This window comes from Periplaneta americana, chromosome 12, assembly GCF_040183065.1.
Source record: "Periplaneta americana isolate PAMFEO1 chromosome 12, P.americana_PAMFEO1_priV1, whole genome shotgun sequence".
Lineage (NCBI taxonomy): Eukaryota > Metazoa > Arthropoda > Insecta > Blattodea > Blattidae > Periplaneta > Periplaneta americana.
The window spans coordinates 48,130,613-48,158,607 of NC_091128.1; the positions used below are offsets into that span (position 1 = coordinate 48,130,613).

The 27,995-nt window shown below is 34.7% G+C and overlaps 1 protein-coding gene across 2 annotated transcripts in view; it reads right to left on the reverse strand.

Moving 5' to 3' along the window:
• Positions 1-27,995, reverse strand: part of LOC138710390 (uncharacterized) — a 228,221-nt gene that overhangs the window by 57,017 nt on the left and 143,209 nt on the right. Inside the window, exons 1-2 of one of the 2 annotated variants that reach the window (XM_069841274.1) lie at positions 18,618-18,839; positions 7,079-7,221 (exon numbers count right to left, since the gene is read on the reverse strand). In XM_069841274.1, coding sequence (XP_069697375.1) covers positions 7,079-7,207 — 129 coding nt within the window. In that variant the 5' untranslated portion in view covers positions 7,208-7,221; positions 18,618-18,839. Of the gene's footprint in view, positions 1-7,078; positions 7,222-18,617; positions 18,840-27,995 lie in introns of those variants that run through there. The other variant, XM_069841275.1, reaches the window with a different exon arrangement.

Consider the following 27,995-nt stretch of genomic DNA (forward strand, 5'->3'; position numbering starts at 1 on the left):
ATAATGTGTAACAAACTGACAATACAAAATAGATTGATCTAATACAATGTTACGAGATGTGCTAATATTAAATTCATAATACTAAATACAAATTAATATTTACGACATAGAATAGTTAATACATTTTACAGGAGAAAGAGTTCGTCCAAAGGGCTCATTGGATTTCCGCGTTGAATAGCAATACTTCAGAGTTGACGCAACTAAGTAGTGCAACGGCGATCACCGGTAATGGAGATCAAAATTTGGCCGATTTGAGATACCAAAACTTTAGCGTCATGACTCCAAGGGCCGACGGTCTCCACAGCAAAGGGATAAAGATATAATTATCTAAAAGATGAGCATACTTATTGACTTTCTTCTTCACGGCTAATTCAGCAGCAGATGCTGCGCGTCTGGAGGTATTCGGCAAGTGAGATGGAGCTAGAGTGTTAACACAAGTGGAGTCCCAAATTAAAGATTTTCCTCTAGACCATGGAATTAAGGTGCGACCATCGGGTCGTTTACCATCCGCGCGACTAATACCTGGTGGTTCCAAAAGAGACGGGATGGCACAAGAAGTCAGAGATCTTTTAATGATATCATTGAGTGATGTATGTCTGGGAATGCGACCCTTGCTCCTCGCACAGCTGAGTGCATGATGGCCGTAAATATCAGCAATTCCTCCGGAAATACATTGGTGTGGCTGGCAGAAATGTAATTATGGAATTGTCTATCATACTGGTTGAGTGGAAGAGAAGGCCGAATGACCTTAACTCTGCCAGTTAAAATAAAACATTATTATTATTTTTATACCATTAAGTACGAGAAAAATTCGTACCGGCACCGGGAATCGAACCCAGGACCTCTCAGCTGTGCGCGCTGAGTGCTCTCTAACCAACTGAGCTATGCCGGAACCCGATTCACGACGCCGGCCGAACTCCTCTCGTATCATGTTACGGCCTTACTGCCTGCATTTAAGACGATACACGTCATATATATACGAGAGGAGTTCGGCCGGCGTCGTGAATCGGGACCCGGCATAGCTCAGTTGGTTAGAGAGCACTCAGCGCGCACAGCTGAGAGGTCCTGGGTTCGATTCCCGGTGCCGATACGAATTTTTCTCGTACTTAATGGTATAAAAACAAACTGACTAGTTATACTAGTCGTGTAATATGTAATGAGGTGGGCGAAACCTCATTCATATTCGATACATTATTATTATTATTATTATTATTATTATTATTATTATTATTATTATTATTATTATTTATTTTTTTTTGCAAATAGGCCTATTTCGAAAACATTACAAATAACTCCCTAGCATCGCTTTAATTTCAATGGTCTGCCAGCAACACTAGGGTTACGACTTCCTCACACCTTAATATTGAGATGTAATTACGAATAAGGAAGTATTAAGTATATAAAAAGAGATAATACCTTTCCATAACACTTAGGTTTCAAAATGAGTTAAAAAGGATTTTTTTTAAGAAATTTAAGGGAATTAGTTATTCAAAAAATGCTTAAGCTCAAGACGTACAAAGGAAATAGGCTATTTAAAATACTACACAGATACGAAGATATCCGAGATAGATTAATAGGAAGTGACAAACTCAGCTTAAACCTGTAATTTGTAAAAGCTAAGAATCATAAAATACACTCGCAGTATCGACAAGTGGTCTGTGGCACAAGTTCTTTTTTAACGTGTACGCCTATAGTCACTGTCCTACCTAACAGCTTGTAGCAATTTATTTACATTTATTGCGTATTTTATTCGATTTCCGGGATGCTGCATTTTAAAATGCTGTATCGATTTTAAACTATAGGTATTTGTGAGCTAACTTTTTAAAGAACATGAGTTTTCTATGACGTAATATAAATCTAAGTCTAATAACACTGAACAACAAATTTTTACATTTTGTTTTGCTCCGAAATAAAAATAGGTGAATATTACTAATATGTGTGCCCTAAATCTGAATTTAAAATCCAAATTACCCCATCACGTACCATTTTCCAGGGTAGCCTAAGTGAATTAAATTGTTTATGATAAAACTTGTATGTTTTTAATTTTTCACTGCTACTGATAAAATTACAAGACACTACGGATTCAAAATGCCTCGTAATACTTGAAAAATGTGTACGGGATACAAAAATGATGTTACATAGTTTGAAACACAGCAGCAATAAAAGTATTTCATACGTATAATCAGAAAAATCTCGGAATTTGAACTTACGTTTAAAATAATTTTCTGGATGACTTCTGTTTATAACTGGACCCGGGACTGTATTTTACAAGCAACCAACAATAGCCTGGATGATGGTCTTCCTTTATCTCGCCTTCCCATTTCAGATTTTTCTTTATGAAATCTTTCCCCAAGCTCGTCACTTACCGCTCCAAAGTTAGGAGGAAAGAAATCCAAATAAGGATGCAAAAAGTATATTTTCAGGGACATATTACACTTTGTTTTGTCATATGCACTTAACTTTTCCACAACAAGTTCTATGTAGTTGTCTGCCCTAGAATTTCCAAGAAAATTTGACCGAACGTCTTTGAAAGCGCGCTGCATTCTTTCTGTAACGGAAAGATTTTCTTCAAACAAAAGGTAAGCTATTACTTCGTGAATTTTTGGATCGATGAAAATGCACTCTTTTAATTTGCCTTCACTCAAACTGGTAAACTTTTCGTTTAAATACTGAAAACTACCCCCTTGTTTGTTCATTGCATAGACCTCACTTTGAACTGTTATGGGGAAAAATATCTATCTATTTATTAGAAGTACTAAATAACTTGCCAACACCATTATAAACCGGAAATAAGTGATAAACTCATAAAATACATTAGCTTTTGTTTTGGTTTATACCCCCAACCCGCGCTAGTTGTTTCCTGGGGGAGTGTTTATCGAAAAGTGAAATCATAGTTCATTTTAAAAACCTTATGTGATACGAAGAAAAGAGATGCATTTTCGGATTCAACGAACATAAATCTATAAGGGGCACATTGTTTTAAGTCGGAGCAAAATTCTTGTTGTTCAGTGTAATGTAACAGTTTTTAACACAAAAATTTACGTGTTAAATCACCAACTGGAACTGTATAAAGAGAAAACACCAAATATATGCAAGAACACTGATTGTGAGAAGATAAATTCGAAATCCATATATTTGACACTATTACAGAACATATGTAAGCTCTTCGATGGGTTGCAGTTAAATAGAGCGAGAATGCGTTTCAATATGTGTTATGTAATACAGAGGAACTTACATTTCTATTTAGCAATACTTGAGGATATGAGAAGAGCATTCTAGATGCCGAGCTCTGTAACATGATCACATGTCTCTCAAACCTTCTCCATTTCCCTGTTTGTAGCCTGAAGCTACGTTCACGTAATAAGTCAATATACAACCCGGTAAATACAATAATAGCTAATAGGAAAGAGTCTCAATGAGGAACGAACACTATGTTTCAGTTGTTCTATACAATAGAGCTTAATTACGAACCATGATAATTCTAATATCGATGTATTTTTAATTCTCATAGCTACATAAACATTTTTAAAGGCTATTTCGTTTATATGACGTCATTCCATTTTCGACCAATGAAGTGTAATGAAATTTGAATTCCAACCAATCACAGTTACACTTTGCGAAAATTTTTGCAGCTAGATTTATCGCTATCAATTTATAGCATGGTCGTTCTTTTGTTTAGTCGTTATCGCCAACTGTTTCCCCGTAAATTGATGATCATGAATACATTAAGATGCAACTAAATGGTTAAACGTTTCTTTCAACTTTAAAGCAATGAATGCAAAATTGATATTTAATATTAATTAATATACTTACGCAGTGAAGACGAGTTCAAAACGGCGCATCATGTAGACACAAAATCTTCATGCATCTTAATTGAACGTACTTTTTAAACTTGATTCTTTCAATATTCTTCCCAGATTGCACGCATACGCGATAGGATTATTGAACTGTGTAGATGCGGCTTTAGTTCCGTTACACACTACAGCGAGAATGCGTTTGTCGAGCTATAAAATATGTTTTCGTGTAGCACTGATTGTGTGTAACGGTCGAAATAAGGCACAGCTGACATTGGTCCTGCTACCACAGGTAACTTAACCTATAATAAGTAGCCCATAAAATTCGTATTTCGTGAATGAAATTAAACAATTAATAGAAAGTCAGATGTTCAAATTTATGTAACATCATCACATATGAAACCCCAAGACCTTGCATAGTAATAATGTCTTTGATGAAACTGCCTTCCGTATGGCGTAATAAAATTCGTGGTTTAATTAGGCCTATCTATACAGAGATGGCTTCACTGTGAAGCAACATGTCTCGCAGTATTCTTAATTTAATTAATGTATTAATCAGGTTACTGTAATTATATTATGAAATTGTAAATTAAACTATGATTTCAGCAGATAATGCAAATGTATTCATGTTACAATAATAAGAGAAAATTGCAGTACATGTAATTAACATTGTTAAACCTGTATTTCGCTTTTCGCAATTGGCATTACTGAATAATAACATCGAATTTCTTTATTGCAGTAATCGATATTCATCTATTTCAACTTCACAATGCCTCAATAGGTTAAGTATTCGTAAATATACAATTATTAACATTTTGTGATCGAATTTTTGGGATATATTAAATACATTTTTATTTTATTCACTAAATAGTCCTAACAAATGTCACTCGAGGTCTGAGATTTCCCAGATAAATCTCAGACCTCTCGTGGCATTACTACAGATAAAACATAATGTATGACATATATTATTAGACCATTATTTGAAGAATTTTGCATCAATTACTTTATATTACTGTCCGTCCGAATGGTTATGTCGAAAAGTCTTCGAAACGGGCGAAATCACGTGACAGTTACTTAACAGTGCCCTTTTCTTTAAATTATTTTAAACAGTTATATAATATTACGTAAATATCCAATTCCAAACACGAAACGTTTTAAAGAAATGGCTAACACTGTCCATCCATTAGCCTTTACAGAGGGGCTAGCAGAAGCGGGTGGTGGAAAGCGAGATGCGACATAACCGCTAGGACGGACACCATCAATTCTAACCTGTAATGGGTCGTAAATTATTCTGCACATAATTTTGCGAAGTGTTTGATTCATAACGTAATAAAAGGACGCAGTCTGCGGCAGATCTTACAAGGAATGGAAAAGTTTGGAAGAACTGTGCCTTCTACTGGAAATTATGGATTATTACTACGAACCACGAGAATAATTTTATGACACGTTCATAATTTCAGTTGTCTTATCTTCAACTACTGAGATGAACATTTTTATTGAATTTAAATCGACGGTTTCTCTTACATTATATTGATACAATCAATGACTAGAAAGGAATTCTGCTTAATTATACAGCAAGTAGATTGGATTTTCTCCAGTTGAAATGAAACAGATGGTTAGGTTACTTAACGTTCCTTTCATCTTTCTACGTATTATTGTAACAATAAGATATTATTTCTTCGCATACGTATTCAGGAAGAATCTAATTTAATCTTTAGTGTTTCAGGGACCCGTTACTCGGACAATCTACATTGATCTTACAAAACTAGGGATCATCAAATTTCTATGACTGTGGTGTGTGTATACAAAAAGTGTGTTACTAAAAGCTTCTTTTCATTGAATTGATACTCAAAAGACATATCGGTATTTAAAAGGGTGTTACCAGGTTGTTTATTTTGTAACATTGGTAGGCTATAGATATAAAATTTTGAATAAAATAAATTAATTAGAAAAAATTAATCTGCGAAATTTTAAGGTTACCAAGCTGGAATTTCTTATAATAACCAAATACTATGCACCCGATAAAGGTTCTCAGATATTGATAGTAACATATGGCGGATATAATTTCCATCGTAGAATGTCCAATGCACAAAAATGTTCACACCATATTGTCCTGCACTACATCGTCCAATCCAAAAAGTCCACCACCGGAAACGTCCACAAGGCAACTAGTCCAAATCAAAATGTCCACATGGTCAAAATGTCCAAGCAGTAATGCAATTCCGGTATGATACGTGACCAAGGAAACTGATGCAACAGTAGACGAAATAACATGCAGAGAGCAAATGCAGGAACTATTACCTATGTCGTTCATTACTCTTCCAGACATACAAGCCACATTTGAGATCTTGTATGACAACATCCATGAGGATCTTCTTGAGCTTGCGGTTTACATGAAACGTGTTTATGTGAAAGGTAGACGTACGAAAGGGAAACGAAGAGCTGTTGCTCCTAGATTTCCACCAGAGGAATGGAATGTTTATGAATCGGCTTTCCATAGCCACCATCGGGAGCTGGGTAGGGAATTTCTTAAACGAATTGCTGATAATACTGTGAAAGAGGAAGAATAGTGAGCTGTTTTATGGCAAGGCATAGATAATAAAGGGTCATTTTTAGAACGAGTATCCAGGCTGTGATAAGAGGAGAAGAAATTAAAACGCACCGAGAGATAGTTAGGCGAAGAACTATTGATGATGCGATATAGGAAAATTAGTGAATGGATATATCTTCGGTCCTGTAATCTTACCCATTGGAGCGTTTCAAGGGAAGGTGCAATGTGGTCGTACTTGCGGATGTTGCAAATGAAACGTATGCAGGCATTATGAACGCGCTGCAATCTTTGGGCTAAGTTAGACTTTAAATCTGTTAGTAGACTGTCGCAATAGTCAAAATCTGGCAGCATCAATGTTTGTATGATAATTATTTTTAATTGAAATGGTAGAAAATTTTTCAGACGATTTAATGAATGAAGGATGGAGAAGACGGTTTTGCATTCCAATTAGATAGTACCTGTAATTTTTTCCGCAAATAACTATAATATTATTTTGATTCCTTACTCTTCACCTGAAAAGAGCCCGATTGGGCTGAAAACATAATAATTATCATTAATAATAAAATAACGAAGAGCTGCTTACATTGCTTCACATTCGATCTATCTGGTTATTATTATATTTGGTAGACAATTATGTGAAGGAAAAACTGTGTTAGATAACAGATGAAGTGGATCACATTGCGTAATTCGATTGTACTTTAATAATAATCGGAAGCATAACTGCTTGTCTTACCTGTGACACTGGGTTGAGGTTGGGATCCGACACCAGAAGCACTTCTTGAGCATCAGCGTATGATGTCAGAGTCACGTGGACGAGGAGGACGCTAAGCGTCGCAAACAAACTCCATGTGAAGTGTTGCATTATTACGTCACTTTCTGCAACAGAGAAAGTAACGTCGCTCATCACTTGACGTGCATACTTTGGAGTGCCAATGCAATTAATATCTTTGACCTTTTGCAACATTCGTTTCTTCCTTGTTTATAGACGATTTTATGATTGACAGACTGTTTACAAACCCTTCATATTTCGAAAGGGACCTCATTTCACGCATCTTGTAAACGGCTAATGTTTTTTTTTACTTTATTTGTGAAATAAACCAATTTTACTGTGAGTATCGTCGTGAAAAATCGTATTTTTGAATAAGAACATTGAAACTTTGTAAATAACTGGATGATACAGTAGTTATTTTCAGTGGTTTTTCTTGGCAGGAAGCATGTAGAAATGCTAATATAGGTGCTAACATTGTTAAAAATGGCTTAATTCCAACTTCCTTTCTTTAAATATATCTAAATCAACTTTAGTTCCTTTTTCGTTAACAGCTGCCAGTGTTCAAAATTTAAAATTTAGCTATAAATATAGACTAATAATACACAGTGAAAATTGTTTAGATCCCAAAAGTTGTAAATGTCCACCTTTGAAAGAAGCCACGTATGTCAAATATCTGGGTATCATTGATCAGAATTTAAAATGGCCTCATCACATTACTTAACTTTGTAAGAGGCTTCGTAAAACAATTTATAAATTCGTTAATCTTCGATGCTACTTACCTATTAGAGTTCTACGAAATGTTTATTTGGCCATTATTCAGTCTATCATTCAATATGGTATAATTGTTTGAGGTGGAAGTACAAAAATTAATCTTAGTCCGTTAAATTTACTACAAAAACTAATAATTAAAATTTGTTTGAAGAAACGTTTCGATTATCCAACTAAATTAATTTATTCTGAATTTAATGTATTTAATATTGAACAAATTTATAAGCATACGCTGTTAAAATTTTATCATAAAAATCGTAATAAGTTTGTATTACAGACACACAATATGACACAAGACGAAATATTAATTCAACGTTTGTAGAACCTAAATGTCTCACATCTGCTGGTCTAAAGCATAGCATAAATTTTGGCCCTCGGTTGTACAATGCTTTAACTAAATTACACCCAGAACTTCTAACATGTAACCCACTAACATATAACAAGAAAATTAGAAACGTGTTAATATCTTCAATTTGATTAAATACATTTATAGCCTATGTGTATGAATTAATCAACCTATATTATATTTGTATTCTATAATTTTGAAATATATATTAGTCCTACTTTTCACGTGCGATATTATTCTTCTCTAGTGTTAATATTATATTATATAATTCCATTGCCGCTGTAATTATATTTTAGTTCCTATTTTATTTTACTTATTTATTTTCATTATTATTATTATTTTTATTTTAATATTATATGTGAACTGCGACCGAGCACGAGCGCTGCTCATTCGGTCTCAAATTTTGTTAATACTACTGTATCTTCTTTTTACATTGCTTGCATTATTTTATTTCTATTTCTCTTGTTTGTTTTGTAACTATATTTCTTTATTCTGTATATTTCAATTTAAATAAAAAAATAAATACAATTCATTAAACAAGCAGAAGGTACATTTAAGAATTGATAATTATGTATATCGTAAAGATGTAAAAACAAGGCTAATATTCGCCATTCACATCTTGTATGTCTTGTTTCGTGAAATAGGAAACATATACTACCATAGAAAAAGAAGTATATTTGTATATTCATGTAGCTTCATCAACGACAATTTAAGCAGAGGTGAAACTGTACGCCAAAGATACTTAGAAATAAAGGTATATCTATAGATTCATATACTGTTTCAACGACCTGTTAAAGCAGAGTTGTATTTATAGATTAATTAATATCTTTATCAACAAACCTTTTAAATAGAGATGTATATACGAAGCCTCCCCAGCGAAAGAATAAAGCAATGTAAACATATGAACGTGGTCTTGAGATCTCTGGATTGCAGTGACTCTTTTGTTTGTTGCCATGTGAACAGATCTATTGGTGTTCTTTAGTTTACGTCACTATAGGAGTATAGATATTATAGACCTTTATTAGCGACCCTTAAGACAGAGCTTTATCTATAGATTCATAGGCATACCTCTATCAAAGACCCTTTAAAACAGTTGTACCTATAGAGTTATATTACCTTTATCAACAATGACCTTTTAAAACGAAATTGTGTTCCTATCCCACCTTTATCGACGACCTTTGAAACAGATGTATCCTACTATATCAAGAACGACCCTTTAAAGGGTTAGGTACAGCTTACAGCAGTAAAATTTTTGGAAATATTCAACATTTTTTTCCTCCATTACTATATGTTGTGCAATAATGAGAATTGGTATGTGTAAAATACTGTCCTTCTGCTATATGAAAAAAATATTTTTATTATTTAAAAAATTATTTATATATATATTTTTTTTTTTTCAAAATTCAAAACGGTGGCAGTTCACTGTGCAGTGATGAAGCTTTTCCTCATGACTCATAAACTTGTTAACTTTGTCACGTTATCTGTCAACTTGTTGTTGAAAGAGCATGTTTACAATATCATGCTCTTTCAACAACATTTCTTAATAAATAATATCTTTTTTTATTTTGTGTTAGAAGAAAATACTGATATTTGACCATTTTTTAAATGGATTTATTTTTTATCAGACAATCTATCACAGGTAGAGAGGTGATTTTGCATCATATTGTATACATGACATGCGTAAATGCACACAAAAATTATCCAACATTTTGTGATGAAATTTTTTGAGTTATGAGGGAAACGCTTCATCACTGCACAGTAAATTTTGAATTTTGAAAAGAAATATAAATAATTTTTTAAAATCATAAAACTATTTTTATCGTATAGCAGAAGGACAGTGTTTTACACATACCAATTTTCATTATTGTACAAGATACAGTAATTGAGGAAAAAATGTTGAATATTTCCAAAATTTTACTCCTTTAAGCTATACCTAACCCATTAAAAGAAAACTATCTATAGATTCATCGGTATTGTAATCTTTATCAGCAACCCTTTAAAATAATGATATCTATAGATTCATACGTTTCTTTAGACTCTTAATATGGCTCATTAAATTTTTCATGAACTTTACTACTTTCAGATATGGGGAAATCCTACAAGGCAAATACCTACTAGGGCGATCCGTTGAAGTCATGGTCAGCAGGACTGAATTTGGAGACACTTTCGACAAGTTTCCTTTGTAGATCTCTCACGCAGAGAAAAAAATTTAATTTGTGCGGGATCGTGCGTATTTGCTTGCTTTCCGCACAAAACCAAAACGCGATAAGTGTGAAATACCACATTCAGTATTCCCAACGTAACACACATAACAATTTCCCTCTTCTTACTGCTTAAGCGCCATATTCATTTTACTGCTTTAGGCTTTTAACATATTATTTTAGAGACGTTTAACATAGTAATAATTATAAATTGGAAACTTACCGCTGTAATTTCACTTAAATTGCACTGTTAATTATTGTTTTTAAATATTTGCAAAAATTAAGTAAAGTCTACTACTCCACAAAAGTTACTGCATTTGTAATGCAAGTAACATTAAGGAAGCCGTGAAAAAATCAACAAGATTCCAGATGCCGATGTTATTACTGCAATATGTTATATAAATAATATTGTTAAACATTAAAATGAAAAATAAATCATTACATAACCTTACCGTTTGTTTTAAGTTCGCATTTATAGACTGGGGAAAAAAAAAGACACATATATCCTGGAATATAGTAAACACAGAAAACATTTTATAGCAACAATGTTGAAGATAGATATTTTAGTTTTTAAAAGTTGCCGTCATTGAACAGAAACCAAGATGGAGATTTCATTGCAACTAATCAGAAATTCCTCTTTCAGGTATGTAATAAACGATCTTCGCACAAAATAATGTACGATACACGAGCGGTACGTTTGTTTTCATGTTCTCGGAAATTAAAAAAGCTCAACTACGTTTCGCTTTTTCAATCTTTTCCTCGAACATGAAAACATCAACATACCGCTCTTGTAACACATATTACTATTCTGTACATAACGTGCTAGGTTGGGTTCTAACAGGTGAACACGCATGAAATACGGTTTTCCCCAACCAAAAGGCAAATGCTGGGTAATCTTTTGGCGAATCCTCGGACCTTACCTCATCATTGTAGAAAATTACTAAATTGTAAAACCGTAAAAATTGTAATTGTAATATTGTAAAATTTTGACTTGTTCCACATCTTATAGCTTCATTGCTCATGTAAGATCTATGGAATATAATGAATGAATGAATGGATGGATGAAGTTAGAAAGTGATGCTGCCTAAATCAAAATCGGTCAATTCTCTTGTATTTATTCCACGGATATATTAATTTTTACTATTACATGATGTGAGCGATTCGGTACATAAAACAAATATGCTGTCACGGAATCCTGACAACTTGTAGATTTGCATTTTGTGAAACCCCCACTCATGTGGTGATGTTTGTTGTTATAAGGTGAACCTGCATAAATATTTCCGTGTACGTCATGCTGTTATCCTTTCAGGTCGTTGAGACACTAGTTATACCTGTCGTAATATTATGCATAATAGCGTAAATTGTTAAACTCAATTACAAGCGAATGTTTTAGAAGCAAGAGTTATTTTTTCAACAAATATATACACATAATAAAAATGACAGACGTATAGAAAGTGTTTTCTGACGAGCTTGCTATACTTTAGTTTATACAGGGTGATTCACACGGATTTAACGACTTTTACGGAGCTTATTTCCGAAGACATTCTGAGCAAAAAATCTGATATAAATCTGGTTCCTATTCTCAATATTTAGAGAGTTACGTTTCGTTATTGGAATGGGTTGCTGTGAACAACATGTGATCTTGGTCAGCGTGCAGTCAGCAGCCAGCGCGAGCGCTACGGAAATCAAAGATAGCCGTATGCAGTTACGTGGCTCGACGAGTGCCAAGTGTACTCAAGCGGACGGCAACATTTTTTAAATGTGTTGTAACTCTCCAAGACTGTAAATTAGCATGCCCGAAAACAGTGACCGAACTTAGCACCAAAAAGTAACAAACAACCTATGTGCGCATTTCTTCTTTATTAAATTAGGATGCAAAATTGAACTGCAAATAATTACGTCGGTGGAAGTGGTGTGATTTGTAATAATTGTTGTGATAAGTGCGTAAGAATAATGTAATTTCCTAGTTAAAAATAGAAACAAGATGTCTGTATGAAGCAACTAAGGAGTTCACAGCACATTTTTAAGCTTCATAATACTTATATATTATTTTAATGTACCGAAGTACATATGATATTTCCATGCAGATATTCTGCGTCATCATACGATGAAAGAGTAATGGAACGGAGAAAAATTCATCGTATGATGACGCAGAATATCTGCATGGAAATACCATATGTACTTCGGTACATTAAAATAATATATATGATATGCGTAAATCACTTCGTGATTTAAGACGGCGCTTATTCTGTCGGATCCCGGCCAACTAGTCACTCATAACGAGTGCACCTCAGCACATGTGTGGACGTCGGTCCTACGTTCATAGACATCTATGACGTAGTGCAGAGGGCGGCCACTATAGGGAACCCAAGAGTTGGAGCTTAATCTCAGACGATTCTATCCGACGCCGGGGTTGTGTCCGTTATGGCTTAGTGGATAAAGCATCAGCACGTAGAGCTGAAGACCCGGGTTCAAATCCCGGCGCCGGAGAGAATTTTTCTCCGTTCCAGTACTCTTTCTTCATAATACTTGATAATTTAAGAAATGATACTTCTGAATGGTTCATTCTCTATTTGTATTATTCTTTTATCTTCAAACTAAAGAAAAAACTTACTTTACAAATAAATTTAAATTAGTGTAACTCTGAAAATATTGAGAATAGGAACTATGTTTACATTACATTTTTTGCTCAAAATGTCTTCAGAAATAAGCTCCGTAAAGGACGGTAAATTCTCGTGAATCACCCTGTATACAGATACGTTTCGAGAGATTAGTTATGAATTGAAGTTGCCTTTTATAGAGGTTGTTCATTGTGCCTTGATATTTGGACAAGACACATTTTAAATGCTAAAGATATATTATGGTGCCCCAAGGAAGGGAAGTTTCTACACGTCCATGAATTTATGAGAGAATATTCACTTCATAAGTGGCTTAACCGTTCTACGTACATGCAACGTCATATAGAAGAATGTCTGTGTCCTATACATTTTCCCGGTAATATCAGGTTATTACACCGAACTCAACGTTAATGTGTTAAAATAATCATAACTCATAAAATAGTTATGCTAGTGTATTATTCACGGTAAAGCATATTATTCTCTCAACTCTCCGTCTTGAAAGAAAGCACCTAATGACCCGTCAAGAATAATAAATTTCTCTTGTCCTTGAGCTTCAGCCGCGAGGGCAGCTCATTACAATTAACATTCGTTTCATTTCCAAGCAGAATAAAGAATGTAGCAAAATATGACACGGAGACAGTTTTGTGCTAGTTCGTAACAGTAATGAAATCTGTGTAATTTTGATTGCAACTCATACAGGTACGTTACAGTTGTCATGCACAATGCTAAGAGGTTAGATTTTGGTGAATGTTTGTGTATAATGCCCACTTGTATGAGTATTAATATTTTATTTAACTGATCTTTCATCTTCAGATTATTAAGGATTGAAATTCAACATGGACGAGAAAAGGACCATAAATTTTGCCTGAAGCCCTGTAACAGAGACAAAGAGATATTTTAAGCAATCGTTTGTTATCTTATATATTTGATCTCTCGTGGTTATAAGAACTTCGTGCTATGACGAGACTTCAGAAAGAATTAAACACAGTTCTGGACTGAATTTAAGAATGGAACAGTCCACTAGATAAAGGCCTAACTATGTAACACTGTATGCGTCTTGTTGACTATGATGATGGTGATGATAATTACACTTTTGCAAAGTAGTCTTTGATGCATATTTCTTTATTCATCAATTGAAAAGAAAAATGTAAAGTAAATTTAACTCCTTCCTAATTCGGTTTTATATAGAAATGAATTATTGCACTTCTATCAGGAAAGTCACATTTCACTTCGTAGGCATACGAGGCCGAATTGAAAGCTCAAATGCAAATACGGAAATCCAAAATGGAGCCTCATAATCGATCATACTTTGTCCTCCGCATTAAAAAAAAAAAAAATGCATCGAAATTTTCTGGCGCTTAAAATTTCATAAGTTAATATTCTGTAAGTGGACCACCTGTGGCCCGTCGTTGTGGCTATGTGCATATAGCGTGTTCACCTCACAACCAAGCGGTCCGTGATTTGATTCCCGGCATGGCAATGCAAGACATTTATGGGTCTGAGTGTTTGTTCCTTTTCATGTGCTGTTCTATGCTGTCTCAGCGGTGGCCCTGCGCCGTGGTAACCACACGAGTGTGCCTTTCTAGTGTTGGTCCATAGCTATATACCCTCCTCTACAACGCATTAGATTGTAAGTCACAAAAAAGGAAGGGAAGGAAGAAATGAAAAGAGAAAAAAATAAAGAAAGAGAGGGAAAGAGAGAGAAAAAAAAATTGAAACATAGAAATAAAGAAGGAAAGAAAGAGGGAGAGGCAAAGAGAGAAAAAACAAGAAGGAAACAAAGAAATAAAGAAAGAGGGAGAGAGAAAGAGAAAAAACAAAGAAATAAAGAAGGAAAGAAAGAAAAAAGAGGAAGAGAGAGAAAGAAGAAAGAAGGAAAGAAAGAGGAAGGGAGAGAGGAAGGGAGAAAGAGAGAAAAAAGAGAGAGGGAAAGAAAGACATAAAGGAAGAGGAAGGGAGAGAGAGAAAAAAAGAAAGAAGGAAAGGAAGAGGAAGGGAGAGAGAAAGAGAGAAAAAAGAAAGCAGGAAAGAAAGAAATAAAGAAAGAGGAAGGGAGTGAGAAAGAGAAAAAAGAAAGAAGAAAACAGAGAAATAAAGAAGAAAAGAAAGAAAGAGGAAGAGAGAGAAAGAAGAAGGAAAGAAAGAGGAAGGGAGAAAGAGAGAAAAAAAGAGAGAAGGAAAGAAAGACATAAAGGAAGAGGAAGGGAGAGAGAGAAGAAAAGAAAGAAGGAAACAAAGAAAATATAAAGAAGGAAAGAAAGAGGAAGGGAGAGAGAAAGAGAGAAAAAAGAAAGAAGGAAAGAAAGAAATAAAGAAAGAGGAATGGAGAGAGAGAAAAAAAGAAAGAAGGAAACAAAGAAATAAAGAAGGAAAGAAAGAGGAAGCGAGAGAGAAAGCGAGAAAAAAGAAAGAATGAAAGAAAGACATAAAGGAAGAAAAAGGGAGAGAGAGAGAGAGAAGAAAGAAAGAAGGAAACGAAGAAAATATAAAGAAGGAAAGAAAGAGGAAGGGAGAGAGAGAAAAAAAGAAAGAAAGAAAGAGGAAAGGAGAGAGAAAGAGAGAAAAAGCAAGAAGGAAACAAAGAAATAAAGAAAGAGGAAGGGAGAGAGAGAAAGAGAGAAAAAAGAATGAAGAAAAGAGAGAAATAAAGAAGGAAAGAGGAAGGGAGGGAGAAAGAGAGAACAAAGAAAGAAGGAAAGTAATTAACAAAGAATGGAACTTGTGTAGGCCTACACAGAAATGCATTTCATTGATTGATTATTGCTTAATGAATAATTATTTTTGTTTTCATTCAAAACTTCCTTCTTTTCTATTTCATATTATGAGACTAAAACATTGAAAATAATGTCGAACACATTGAGTACCGGTAATGTACTGCACTGTACATAATTTGTCAGTAAATGTTATGTAATGTCGTTATTTGTGTTGCTATGAAATCTGTTTAAGAAGATAACGGAACCAGTATTACGATTTATTCAAATTTCTCCACGGCCTTGACATACGCGAAATAATTATAAAACAATGGAAGATAGCGACACTGAAACCGAATCACTCATCCATACAGCTGCACGAGCGTAGCTGAGAGTGGCGGCTGCCAGAACAAATGAAGCACGTGTCACGTCAGGAAGAGGCATGCGTTTCCTTCTATGCGTTAATATGGAAAGAACATCAAGGGAGAAGGGCTTGCAAGTAGCACAACTATTTCAGATCAGTATTTAACACTTAATATGGTAGAGTATTAAATATAAATAGTTTCCATAATTTAAAATTTTATATATAGTTTCATAAACTTTTCAAATTAAATTAATATATAATTAGTTTGTTACTTCATGATAATTTTTGTCCTTCATATAGTGTCATCTTACACAATAAAGATACACACAAATGAAGTCATGTGATAAGGGGTTACCACACTATCAAACTTCTATTTAATAGCGTATAGGCCATCACACTGACAAAATTTATGAACACCTATTGCCATGTCGGGGATTGAATCATTGACGGTCGCTTCCAAGAAACTTTAAAACTGTATTTTTAACCATTGCGGTTACCATTACCGGTATTATAATTAGTAAAAGATCGTAAATTAAGTTAATAAATTTCAATTATGATACAATATTTACGGATTTAAAGTAAGGCTGGCAAATAAAATCATAAATTAAACCGGAATTGTAGCTTGGGTAATGATCATCGTCAGTACAAACAATTATGGCTATTGGAGAAGGGGGAAATCGACGAAAGAGTTTCGCCGGCCGCCATAATTAGTTGTACTATGTATGACTTTTACCATAGCTTGCTATTTCAGGAAATAATTCGATGGTGTTCGGGTAAAAGAGGTTGTCATTATATTTTTGCGAATTGAGTTTTGTTCCCCAGGTTAAATTCTGCAAGTAGCTTAGCAGAAAAAAAATATAAAAAATACTAGTATTTGATCTGTTTTATTTGTGTATAATATTATTTGCAATAAGGGTCCGAGCTTTATTTTTCACTTATCTCAGAACTCATTTTTTATTACTGATCTCCCTTTACCCAAACACCATTGAATTTAGTTGTCAACCAGGGTTGCCAAATTCTCTCATCGGGAATCCGGGACAGGTGATGATACCACAGTCTAGTATATACAGTCACGAAGTTTGAGTTGTGAGAGTGCTAGAAACAATAGACTGTGCCGGTACTATTTCGCATTGTATGTAATGAGGCGATATTAGCGATCCTTGTGGTTAGCAACTATCTATGGATGCATATTTACTACTTATGGAGCTTCGTGACTGTATATACTAGACTGTGATGATACTACGTACCTTAACCTAACTATACATTTCAATTAACTCAATTTGCAATAGGTAGTACTGTATTCGATGTATTTAAGCTAATTAGGCCTATATAGGACCTAAACTTTTAAGTTTGTTATATTTTTACTAGATCATGAAATTAACTTTCAATTATTGATAAAGTCCGGAAAAATAATGTCATATTACAAACTGACCTATGCAGAAAAATTACCTGATACAGTTTTTGAATCGTATAATTAATAAATCAACTTCCAAAGAGAGTAAAGAATAAAGATACTGTATAATACCTAATGCATACTATAGTATTATCATTTTTATTTAAATACAACCCGATAGGAGACGCCAGGGGGAATTGAAGGGCTGATAGGAAAAACAACCCATGTCAGTTTTAGCCGAAAATGAGATATTGGTACTAATGGAAAGCTAAAATCATGTGGCGTCTGTGTATGCTTAAAATACAAGCAATATATTTATAAAGCATTGGGGTATTTATACTTATATTTTAAGTTTCTTATCCTTTTTACATAACGAGATATAATGTTTTTTCGCTCCCCTGAAAAAAGTATTTTTTGACATGGGTTGTTTTTCCTATCAACCCTTCAATTGACAATGACGTTATACATACGTTAGACAAGTTATTGAAAACATGGATAAGGAATTTTAAAAATAATTTTAAAGAAATGATCAAAAGATTGCATTTTTACCATTATTTCTACATTCCAGAACAAATATAACTCAATCCAGGACACAGACCATTAAAATCCAGGACAATCCTGGGAAATCCAGAACGTCTCTCAACCCTGTTGTCAACTAACATTGAATGATATCACACTATTTATGATATATTTTCTATTAGCTCCGTAGTAATGATTTTGAAATAAACTAAAAATTGTTAATATGTAGTTAACGTGTAAAATATTTTATTAAAGAGAATATTAAAGATACGTTGACTTTTGTAAAGCACGATAATTCAATCAAAATTGTTATAATATAGTATGAACTACAGTTTTATATATCACATTATACGTCACTTCAAACTAGAACACTTAACCTTATTTAAGAACTAGTTCATATTAATATAAAAATTACACAAGATCTTCAGTGTGTTTATAAATGCGTATACACACAGCACACTGCTAACAGCTCCACAAATTCAATCTCACCATTTATGTCACATAATATACGAACAACATGTGGAATTTACGAAACTCGTATTACGCAACAATTAACCCATGTGTATACAGGTTTTATAATCACACTGCAAGCGAAGATGCAAACCTATTAAAGAAAAAATAAGAATCTCGGAGATCCGTTGACTTCTGGCGCTGCGCCGGCTCTGTCTTCAACTGTCTGAATTCTTATTTGAACGAGTTCTTATGTAGGTCACATACACCTCTAACACCACTACCTTCTGTGTCGATATTATAACCCGAGCTTCTTGTAACTTGTATATATATAAGCTGTTTTTATTCTTGACTTCTCAGTAGCCAGTATTGTAACGAATGGCGTTGTAATGGGTCAAGGAGATTCAGCAACACGCTATGTCTACTGGTTATGCACACATATATTAATCTGCTGCGAGGAGGGGGTAGGAATAGAGGTGGATGAACGTCGGAGAGAGTGTTACAGTAATTGAAAGCGGAGAAAGAAGAGGTGGAGGAGGAGTGGTTGGGAACTAAAACGAACACTGACGTTAGCTTCTTTTCTTTTTAATCTCAGTGGTCGAGACTCGCCAAGCAGGTTTCTGCATGTGAAATAATATGAATGTTTGTGGTATACTGTAAACTTGTAGTCGAATTCAGGTACTTTTTATATGCTTACTGATTGCTGTATTTTGTACGTGCTGTCTGATACTGTTTAGACATACTTCGAAGAATTGGTGTTGTTTAAGGTTCCGATAGAAGAACGAATGAGATATCATATAACAGAAATGGTTCAAATTGCAAGCGAAGATCATCGAAAGGACACAATTTGTTGCCCTTCAAGAACATATTTTTTTTCATTGAGTATGCCCCAACGGGTATAACTCATATGTAGGGGCTATACAAGAGCACATACATATCTTATACAGGGACATCATTTTATTTTTACTAACATTTTTAATATTAACTTGGCTATACCTCTGGATCAATGCCATTTGCTACCCTCTTCCACGACTGCAGTTCGATGATACTGGCGTAATATACAAACAAATCACTTTACTAGTTATAGGAGGGAAGGAAAGTAGTTCATCCATTTACGTAAACTAGGAAATATCGCGCTTTTGAGTTTCATAATTTTCATTAGGTTTTTGTTTAATAAAAATAAAATACAGCATTAACAATGAGTGTTTTTACTCACGAACTGAGCTGTCCATTTGGACGTATTCATTATGCAGTGTATATTATGCTGTCTACAGCACATTAGCGTACACTATAGAGAATGAAGTTAAATTGAAAAATAATCATAATATGGATACTTAAACACATTTTTGAAAATGGTGGCCGTTCATTTCGGTACAGGCTTTAGTTCTAATGTACATATTATCGCACTATAGACTATTGTACCTAATTCCAATTACCAGTTTCGTCCTTCGTGCTAGTAACTCATGTTGAAATAATTCTGTATCTACTCTATAAAAGAGACCTTACGTACTGTAAATTCAACCTTCACTTCTGCCCGATCAGAAAAGATAAAATTACTCTTTTATATAAGTTATTTTAAACAATTGTATGGGTATAATATTACGTAGACGTCCAATTCCTAAGAGAAATTAATGTTCTCAGAAAAGAGGTAAGACAGCCCAGCCACTAGCATTTACAGAGAGGCGAATAGAAGCAGGTGGGGGAAACCGGAATGCGACGTAGGCAAATGGAAAATGATGCAATATTGAAAGCTCTTTCGTCACTGGAAAACGCGAACATATTTTTGGAACGTACTGTTTACTACGACCGTAAGGCTACTATGACTGTATATGCGGTCTTGGATCTGTGTGGAGGACGGTTGAACTTCATTTGTAGAAGGGGTGGCAGTGAAGTACATTCAAAAACTAAGGTACAATAAAAATTGAAATAAAAATAAAATGATGTCCCTGTACAATGTAATTGAAAACGTCATGAAACTACAGTCTGTGAAAACAAACAATAACACAAGAAAATATTAAAGAAAGAAAGCAAAATAAGAACAAATAATAAGATGAAAAAGTTTTGGGCAGAAAGAAGAAAAAGTTTGAAATTATGAAATAAATAAATAGACTCACAATTAAAATAAATAATCTTCCCAAAAACGAATTTTTAAACAATTCTTATAACACCGGCAATTTGGTAAAAGTCTATATTCTAAAGGAAGTTGGTTAAAAGTTGTTGTTAAAAATGGTTGTCCTTTTTTCCATAAGTTACTGAGCTATGCTGAGAAAAATATATATTGTCTTTTGTCTTGTTAAATAAGTTTGTATATCTTTATTAAACTGAAATGTAATATTACTCTGTATTAAAGTGTTAATAACTTTGTACATGAAAATAGCAGCAAATAATTTGATAATTGATTCAACTGGTAGAACGAAAGAAAATTGATATAGATATTTAACTGGAGTCAAATAATGAAACCCACTAAATTTCTTAAAGCTCTATTTTGAATAGTTTGTAAAGGTCTCAAAGCAGTTTTCTTATTATGTCCCCAAATAAATGACATATACATTAAATGAGAATGGATAAAAGCACAATCTACATTCAAGAGACAAGATATAGGCAAAGATCTTTAAGCCTTTTCAAAATACCAGACATTGGAGCAATTTTCTCACAGACAGCCAAAATATGCTTATACCATATTAAATGTTCATCAACAATCAAACCTAAAAATTTAACTGATGCAACTTTTTGTATTAAAGAATCATTAAACTTTAATTCTTTCGGAATAATATAATAAAAAGAAGGTTCAAATTCAAAGAAAGCCTGTTTGCGCTTAACCGGTTTTCAAGAGTAATAATGTTTGTCTCAAACTTTTCTTAGACTATATAACCGAAAAAGTAGTAGAGAGTATCCTCTCATTCGTGTTTTTGAAAAATTCCCTACAAAGCAATGGCTTAACGTTATCATTTATTTCCTCATTGTTATATTTTTCATCGCCACAATCTCGTGTTTTACGTGTTTTATTATTTTTATATAATTACACGTAGTTCCAAAAGTTGTTGAAAATGGTCACTTTTAACTTTTTTGCCATATCTCATTGTATACACTTGAATCTAAATAAATGAGTTAAATTCGAATATTCTAGTTCCTCTCTGGAAACAAGGCAAAAATTGAAAAGAAATATCTGTTAATTATCTCGAAGTAGGCCTATTTTCTTCAAAATCGGCAAAATATTATCCTTTCGTTTGTTGTGCTTAGTGCATATCTCAACAAGCAGGAAGAAATTATTATGCATGGGGAGGGAAATATTCTGTAGCAGAGTTAAAGAACCTTTGTTGTAGTAACGATTGTCATGTTTCATCTTGAACGAGCGAGTCCGGCTTCGAATTCTGGTTAGGACAAGTTACATGATTGAGGGTTTTTTTTGCAGGTTTACCTTCAACCCATTTACAGCAAATGGTGGGTAATTTTCGGCATTGGACTGTGGCCTCATATCACTGACATTATCACCTTCATTTCACTCAGACGAAAAATAACCGTACCAATTCAGAAAGCGTTATAAAATAAACAAAAAAAGGAGGGGACCTTTCTTCGAGTAAAGGGAATTCAACTTTCGATACAACAAATACATATATAATAAAATCTTGCGATCAGACATAGATTTGACGATTTTTTAAAATTAGTTATTTTACGGCGATTTATAAACTAGACTACGTAGTAGCGTCTGAGTGTAATGAGGGTGATAATTAGACAGGGGATGCGGGATGACTTATCGTTGAATGTAGGTGCACATTTACTATATGTTACATTTTTCATTCAGACCATTGGCTCAACAGGTTTTAAACGTAGACGACGTCAACATGCTACTGTATCTCCGCACAGTCAGAAGGAAAAGAAAAATAACGTACTGTAGTATATACCTTGCAAGTTCAGTCCTCGTCATCATTGATGCAATTACCAGCGTTGCAGCAAACGACGATATATTATCATAAGTTGTCGAAGCTGAATCGTCTTCGCCTATCGCTTAAACAGTTTTTGTATCGGGAGAATTTCTGAATAAAACGTCTAAAATGGATATCACTCAATTTCTTGAGAGGAATATTTGTACTGAGCATCATGTTGCACGTGTCGTTTAGACCCACACAACTAAATGATGATGATGATGATGGTTCCTTAGAATTAATTTCAACGCATTTCCTGTGCGATGTACTGTTGCAATGTTTCTCTATAGCCTGAGTTGTTCAGGTTTTTATTTCAATTTTACATAGGTCTACATTACACACGATATTGTCTTCGTTAATACATAAAATGTCACTCTCATACTTCTTAATTGCATTTCGTATCTTTGAGCGAATTTAATGTTTTGCCATTATGAATGGATCAGCACAACATATTCAACGCGTACTAAATACTTGAGCAGGATAACACAACTGCACACATTGCGTTGCAGTGTTACATTGAACGGACCGGGGTTCCTTCGTTCTGTACGCTGCTATACCGCCAGGTACACAAAAGACGGACGGCGCGGCACGTGCCATATACTCTGATACGAAACAACTTCACTTCTCCTTAAGTCATCCCGCATCCACTGTCTAGTGATAATGTATGAGAAATGAGTCCAGGATCCTGCACAGAAAACTATACCCAGCATTTCTTATTAATGGAGAGACAGAAAATTCCGGAAAACATCTCAACCAGGTAACTTGTCCCAACAAGGATTTGAAGCCGCGGCCCCTCGTTTCACGGTCAGACATGTTAATCATTACTTCACAGTGATGGAATCGACGAATTACATAGGAATAGTTGCGAAATGAAATTTTGATAAATATTTTCGTAGAATTAAATATACTTAGGCATATAGCATTAATTAAATTTGCATTCAGATTCATAAAATGAATGGAAGGAAATGGAGTGAACTTACTGGAAAAGGGAAAGGTGTCACATTTTATTTCCACTGGAAGAAAGGGAATGCATGGATTTCCAACAAGAAGGGTCTCTCCTGCAGCCAATGGACTGAAGCGATCAAAATGAGATGCAACGTTATTCCAGTAAGAACTCTCCCAGGCAGAAGCCTTGGTACTGCCCATTGCAGAAGATGCGATGAGCAAGAAACCTTAGCCCATGTACTGGGTTTTTGCCGGAAGGGAGAATTACTGAGAATTGACCGTCATAATAAAATTCGCTCCATGATTGCCAATGAACTTCGCCGGGCTGATAAGTATAAGGTGTACGAAGAAATAGGGTGCCTTTCTGCTGACGATTCAACTCGAAGAGCAGACATGATTATTATAGACAGGAAAAAATATTGTGGACTCATTCTAGAATCAACAGTCCGTTTTAAGAACAGCGACGAACAACCTAGAGAAGTTTGCAAAGAAAAGCGGACAATTTATCTGCCATGCTGCAGCGATTTGGGGGCCAAATATAACATCAAGACATGGGACGTTACAGGAATTATGATTGGGGTTAGAGGCACAATCCCACGGGAGTCCTTAGAAGATTTCCAAAAATTAAAAGTTCCTGACAGCACCCTGGACATGATATCCTCCACTGCACTGAAGTCATCGATTAGCATAATTAATCATCATTTATATTCTTTATAAAATGTAATTTGTGTTGTAGCCTAAATTGTTTGTTGCATTTCCAATAAATTTTTCAATGATAGCCTACCTAACTAGGGTTTATATTAAAGAACAAATCGAATTAAATATAAATATTCATTTAGAATTGATTAGGAGGCAGATTATTAAACCCTGGTTGGGACGGCTATCACATATCTATCTATATTCAATCCAAACCCAGCTAAAATATGCTCCGTACCCAAAATGTTATCTCTTCTGCCGCTAATATTTGAAAAGGAAGCAGTTGGATACGAAAGTAAATGCAAACAAGACAAATTGTGATAACTTTCAATAAAGAAGACTTGAGAGTTGCTAAGTAACATTTGCATGTGTGCCACGTGCGTGGAGATGCGAGAAGACAAATGGTTGCGACACACGCCTTTCACTTTAGTGCAGAGAGGTCGTAACGGAACTCCTGTACAGCTATGATCGCCACATTTCACCCACGGTTTCGAAACTGCAGCATTTCTAATAATTCATCTCAATGTGCTAACATCAGCCCATAATGTAATCGTAATAATGCAAATGGCTAACCTCTTGCGTCTCCTTGTAGTGACTTTGTATTTAATCTCGACGTCATAACGATTTCACCTACATATCAACTTCCCTGTCTTACTTCCATTCTCTTCATTAAGATTCTGAAGATACGTTTAAATAGATGGAAGGACTTCCTCAAACTACGAGTGTGCATTTGCAGTAAAAGTTGGTCTGTTGCTCACACTTTAACTTAAAGTCGATTTAGGCCTTCCAGAGCTCTGATAGTTCGGAAGATATTTCTGACATGGAGCAGCTGTGATGTAAAATGCAGTACTTCGAGTTAGTTAGTTAGTTAGTTAGTTAGTTAGTTAGTTAGTTAGTTAGTTAGTTAGTTAGTTAGTTAGTTAGTTAGGTTTAAAAAGGGCGCGTCAGCCACTTTGGCTATTTGCGCCCTTATCTAAAATTCTTCAAACCTAAAAACAAGAAATACAATAAACTGAAAGCTAAGACGAAACTAAAACACGATGTCACAGTAAAAACGAGGTACAAAAATGCAGTCTCCACAAGGTGATTCTTAAGAAACTATAATAGTGAGCAGTTCTCACAACTTAGGTCGTATTTAAAAAGAGACAACAAAATAATAAGACAAATACCACCAGGGATAAATTATCTGGCGCATTTAAAACAATAAAATTTTATAAAATATTCGGATGTAAAAGGTCCGAAATGTCAAGTTTGTTAAAAACATATACAAAAACAACAAATGTAACCTCCGGATGTAAAGGGTCCGGAGGATAAGTAAAACGGGTCATTAAAAAACTACATCACCATGTCAAGTCCTGTATTCGATAAAAATCTCAGAACTGCATTTTCACAATTAAAATCAATTCCAAGAGCGTCACGTAGAGTCGGCCGAATTCCATATTGCCGAAGGACACAGTCATATTTTCTACAATGCAATAAAAAAAGGTTCGACGGCACAAATCACACTCCGGCTGAGACTCGTCACGTAGGAGTTGGCCATGTGTCAGACGACAGTGGCCAATGCTCAACCGGGTGAGTAAAACTTTTTTGTGTCGTGACGCTCTTATGGACGAATTCCAAACTCGAACAGTATTCTTTATTCTTCGTAATTTGTTTCCCTCTTGTACAGACCGTTCTCCTTCCCATTGCCACCATATTGTATGTTTCAGGTAATTTTTAATATCTTGCCATCTCTAGCGCCAATACACCTCAGATCCCTTCATAGCACCGCAGCATCCACTGTCTCGTTACCAGGGATGCCAACATGGCCAGGAATCCACACTACTCCAACCTCAAATCAGAGCTTAGGACAGTGTGGAAAAGTTCCTGGGTTCTCAACACAAGCGGATCATCAGAATTCAGACACTGCAGGGACTCAGTACTTCGATGATAATATTGTTATAGGCTACAATAACGATTACTAACACTATAAGGCGTCTTTTTAGCGCACATCCTCCGTTTTTGTAATTCTGTAATATAGATTTAGATTTAGATAGATTTATTGATATTAGTTCATAAAAGTACAAACTTAATAATTTAGAAAATGACCTATATACAAAAGTAGTTATGCATAAATATACAATTTCCTAAACTAATTAATTTATCGCAAATCTCAATTCTTTAATATGATTTAAATTAGTTATTTACGTATATCTAACGTATATAAAATAAGAGACGTAAATGTATTACATTTATTCGGTTGTTGTAATTACAAATAAATTAATGGGCCTGTACTAGTATAAGTAAATATAAAGCGTTTATATTTCACGCAATGCTTACTTGCAGTATTTAGATTTCACGTTAGACAATAGGAATAGTACAGTAATATGCGTTACAAGAGCGGTATGTTGAAGTTTTCATGTTCGAGAAAAAGTTTGAAAAAGCGAAACGTAGTTGAGATTTTTTAATTTCCGAGAATTGAAAGAAAACATACCGCTCGTGTATCGTACATTATTTTGTGCGAAGATAGTTTATTACATACCTGAAAGAGGAATTTCTAATTAGATGCAATAAAATCTCCATCTTGGTTTCTGTTCAATGACGGCAAATTTGCAAAACAAAAATATCTATCTTCAACATTGTTCCTTTAAAATGTTTTCTGTGTTTACTATACTCCAGCAGGCCGTGATATACGTCTGTCTTTTTTTCCCCCAGTCTATAATTGCGAACTTAAAACAAACGGTAAGGTTACGTAATGGTTTATTTTTCATTTTAATATTTTAACAATATTATTTATATTATAACATATTGCAGTAATAACATCGGCATGTGGAATCTTGTTGATTTTTTTCACGGCTTCCTTAATGTTACTTGCATCACGAATGCAGTAACTTTAGTGGAGTTGTAGAGTTTACTTAATTTTTGCAAATATTTAAAAACAATAATTAACATTGCAATTTAGATGAAATTGCGGTGGTAAGTTTCCAATTTATAATTATTACTATATTGAACGTCTCTAAAAATAATATGTTAAAAGCCTAAAGCAGTAAAATCAATAAGTCACTTAAGCGGTAAGAAGAGGGAAATTGTTCTGTTTATTAGGTTGGGAATACTGAATGTGGAATTTTAGACTTTCCGCGGATTGCTTTTGTGCGGAAACCAAGCAAATACGCACGATCTCGCACAAAATAACTTCTTTTAGTTATACAATAAGGGGAGATGTCCGCTAAGGCAGTCAGCACGCTGCATAGGATATTTTATCTCTGACAGACGTTTTTATATCAGACTGTCCGAGAAAAAAACGTCCTGTCCGAGACAGAATGTGCAATGCAGTATGCTGCCGGCCTGAGAAGACGCCTATGTAGGCCTATCCAATGATATATCCTAAACTCCCAACGCTCTATGGTGAATATTTGCATGAACAAAATGTTCGGATGTCGGATCCGTCAAAAACATTTTTACGTAGCTCTGTATCGATGTGAGCGCTCCGGAAATACGATAGTTCATATCTTCTATCTGTAGTTGCTGTTTGATCACCAGTAAGGTCCGAAAGTCTTCTCCCCCCCATGTTTGTATGTTGTGCATCCATTTTGAACATGTCATAGAGATGTGTGACAATGGTTGATACTTTACTTTCCAGCTTGTTTAGTGATCCAGAACATCAGTATGCGTTGGTCGCCAAACCAGGTGGCCCGGGTTCGATTCCCGATTGGGGGAAGTTAACTGGTTGAGGTTTTTTCAGGGGTTTTCCCTCAACCCAATATGAGAAAATGCTAGGTAACTTTCGGTGTTGGACCCCGGACTCATTTCACCAGCATTATCGCCTTCATCTCATTCAGACGCTAAATAACCTAGATGTTGATAAAGCGTCGTAAAATAACCTACTAAAAACATCAGTATGGGGCCATCATTGTCGCGGCACAAAATGATGCGGCGCCATGACCTTGTGAAATTTTCCGCAGCAAAGGCGGCGTGATTTCCCTTTGGGG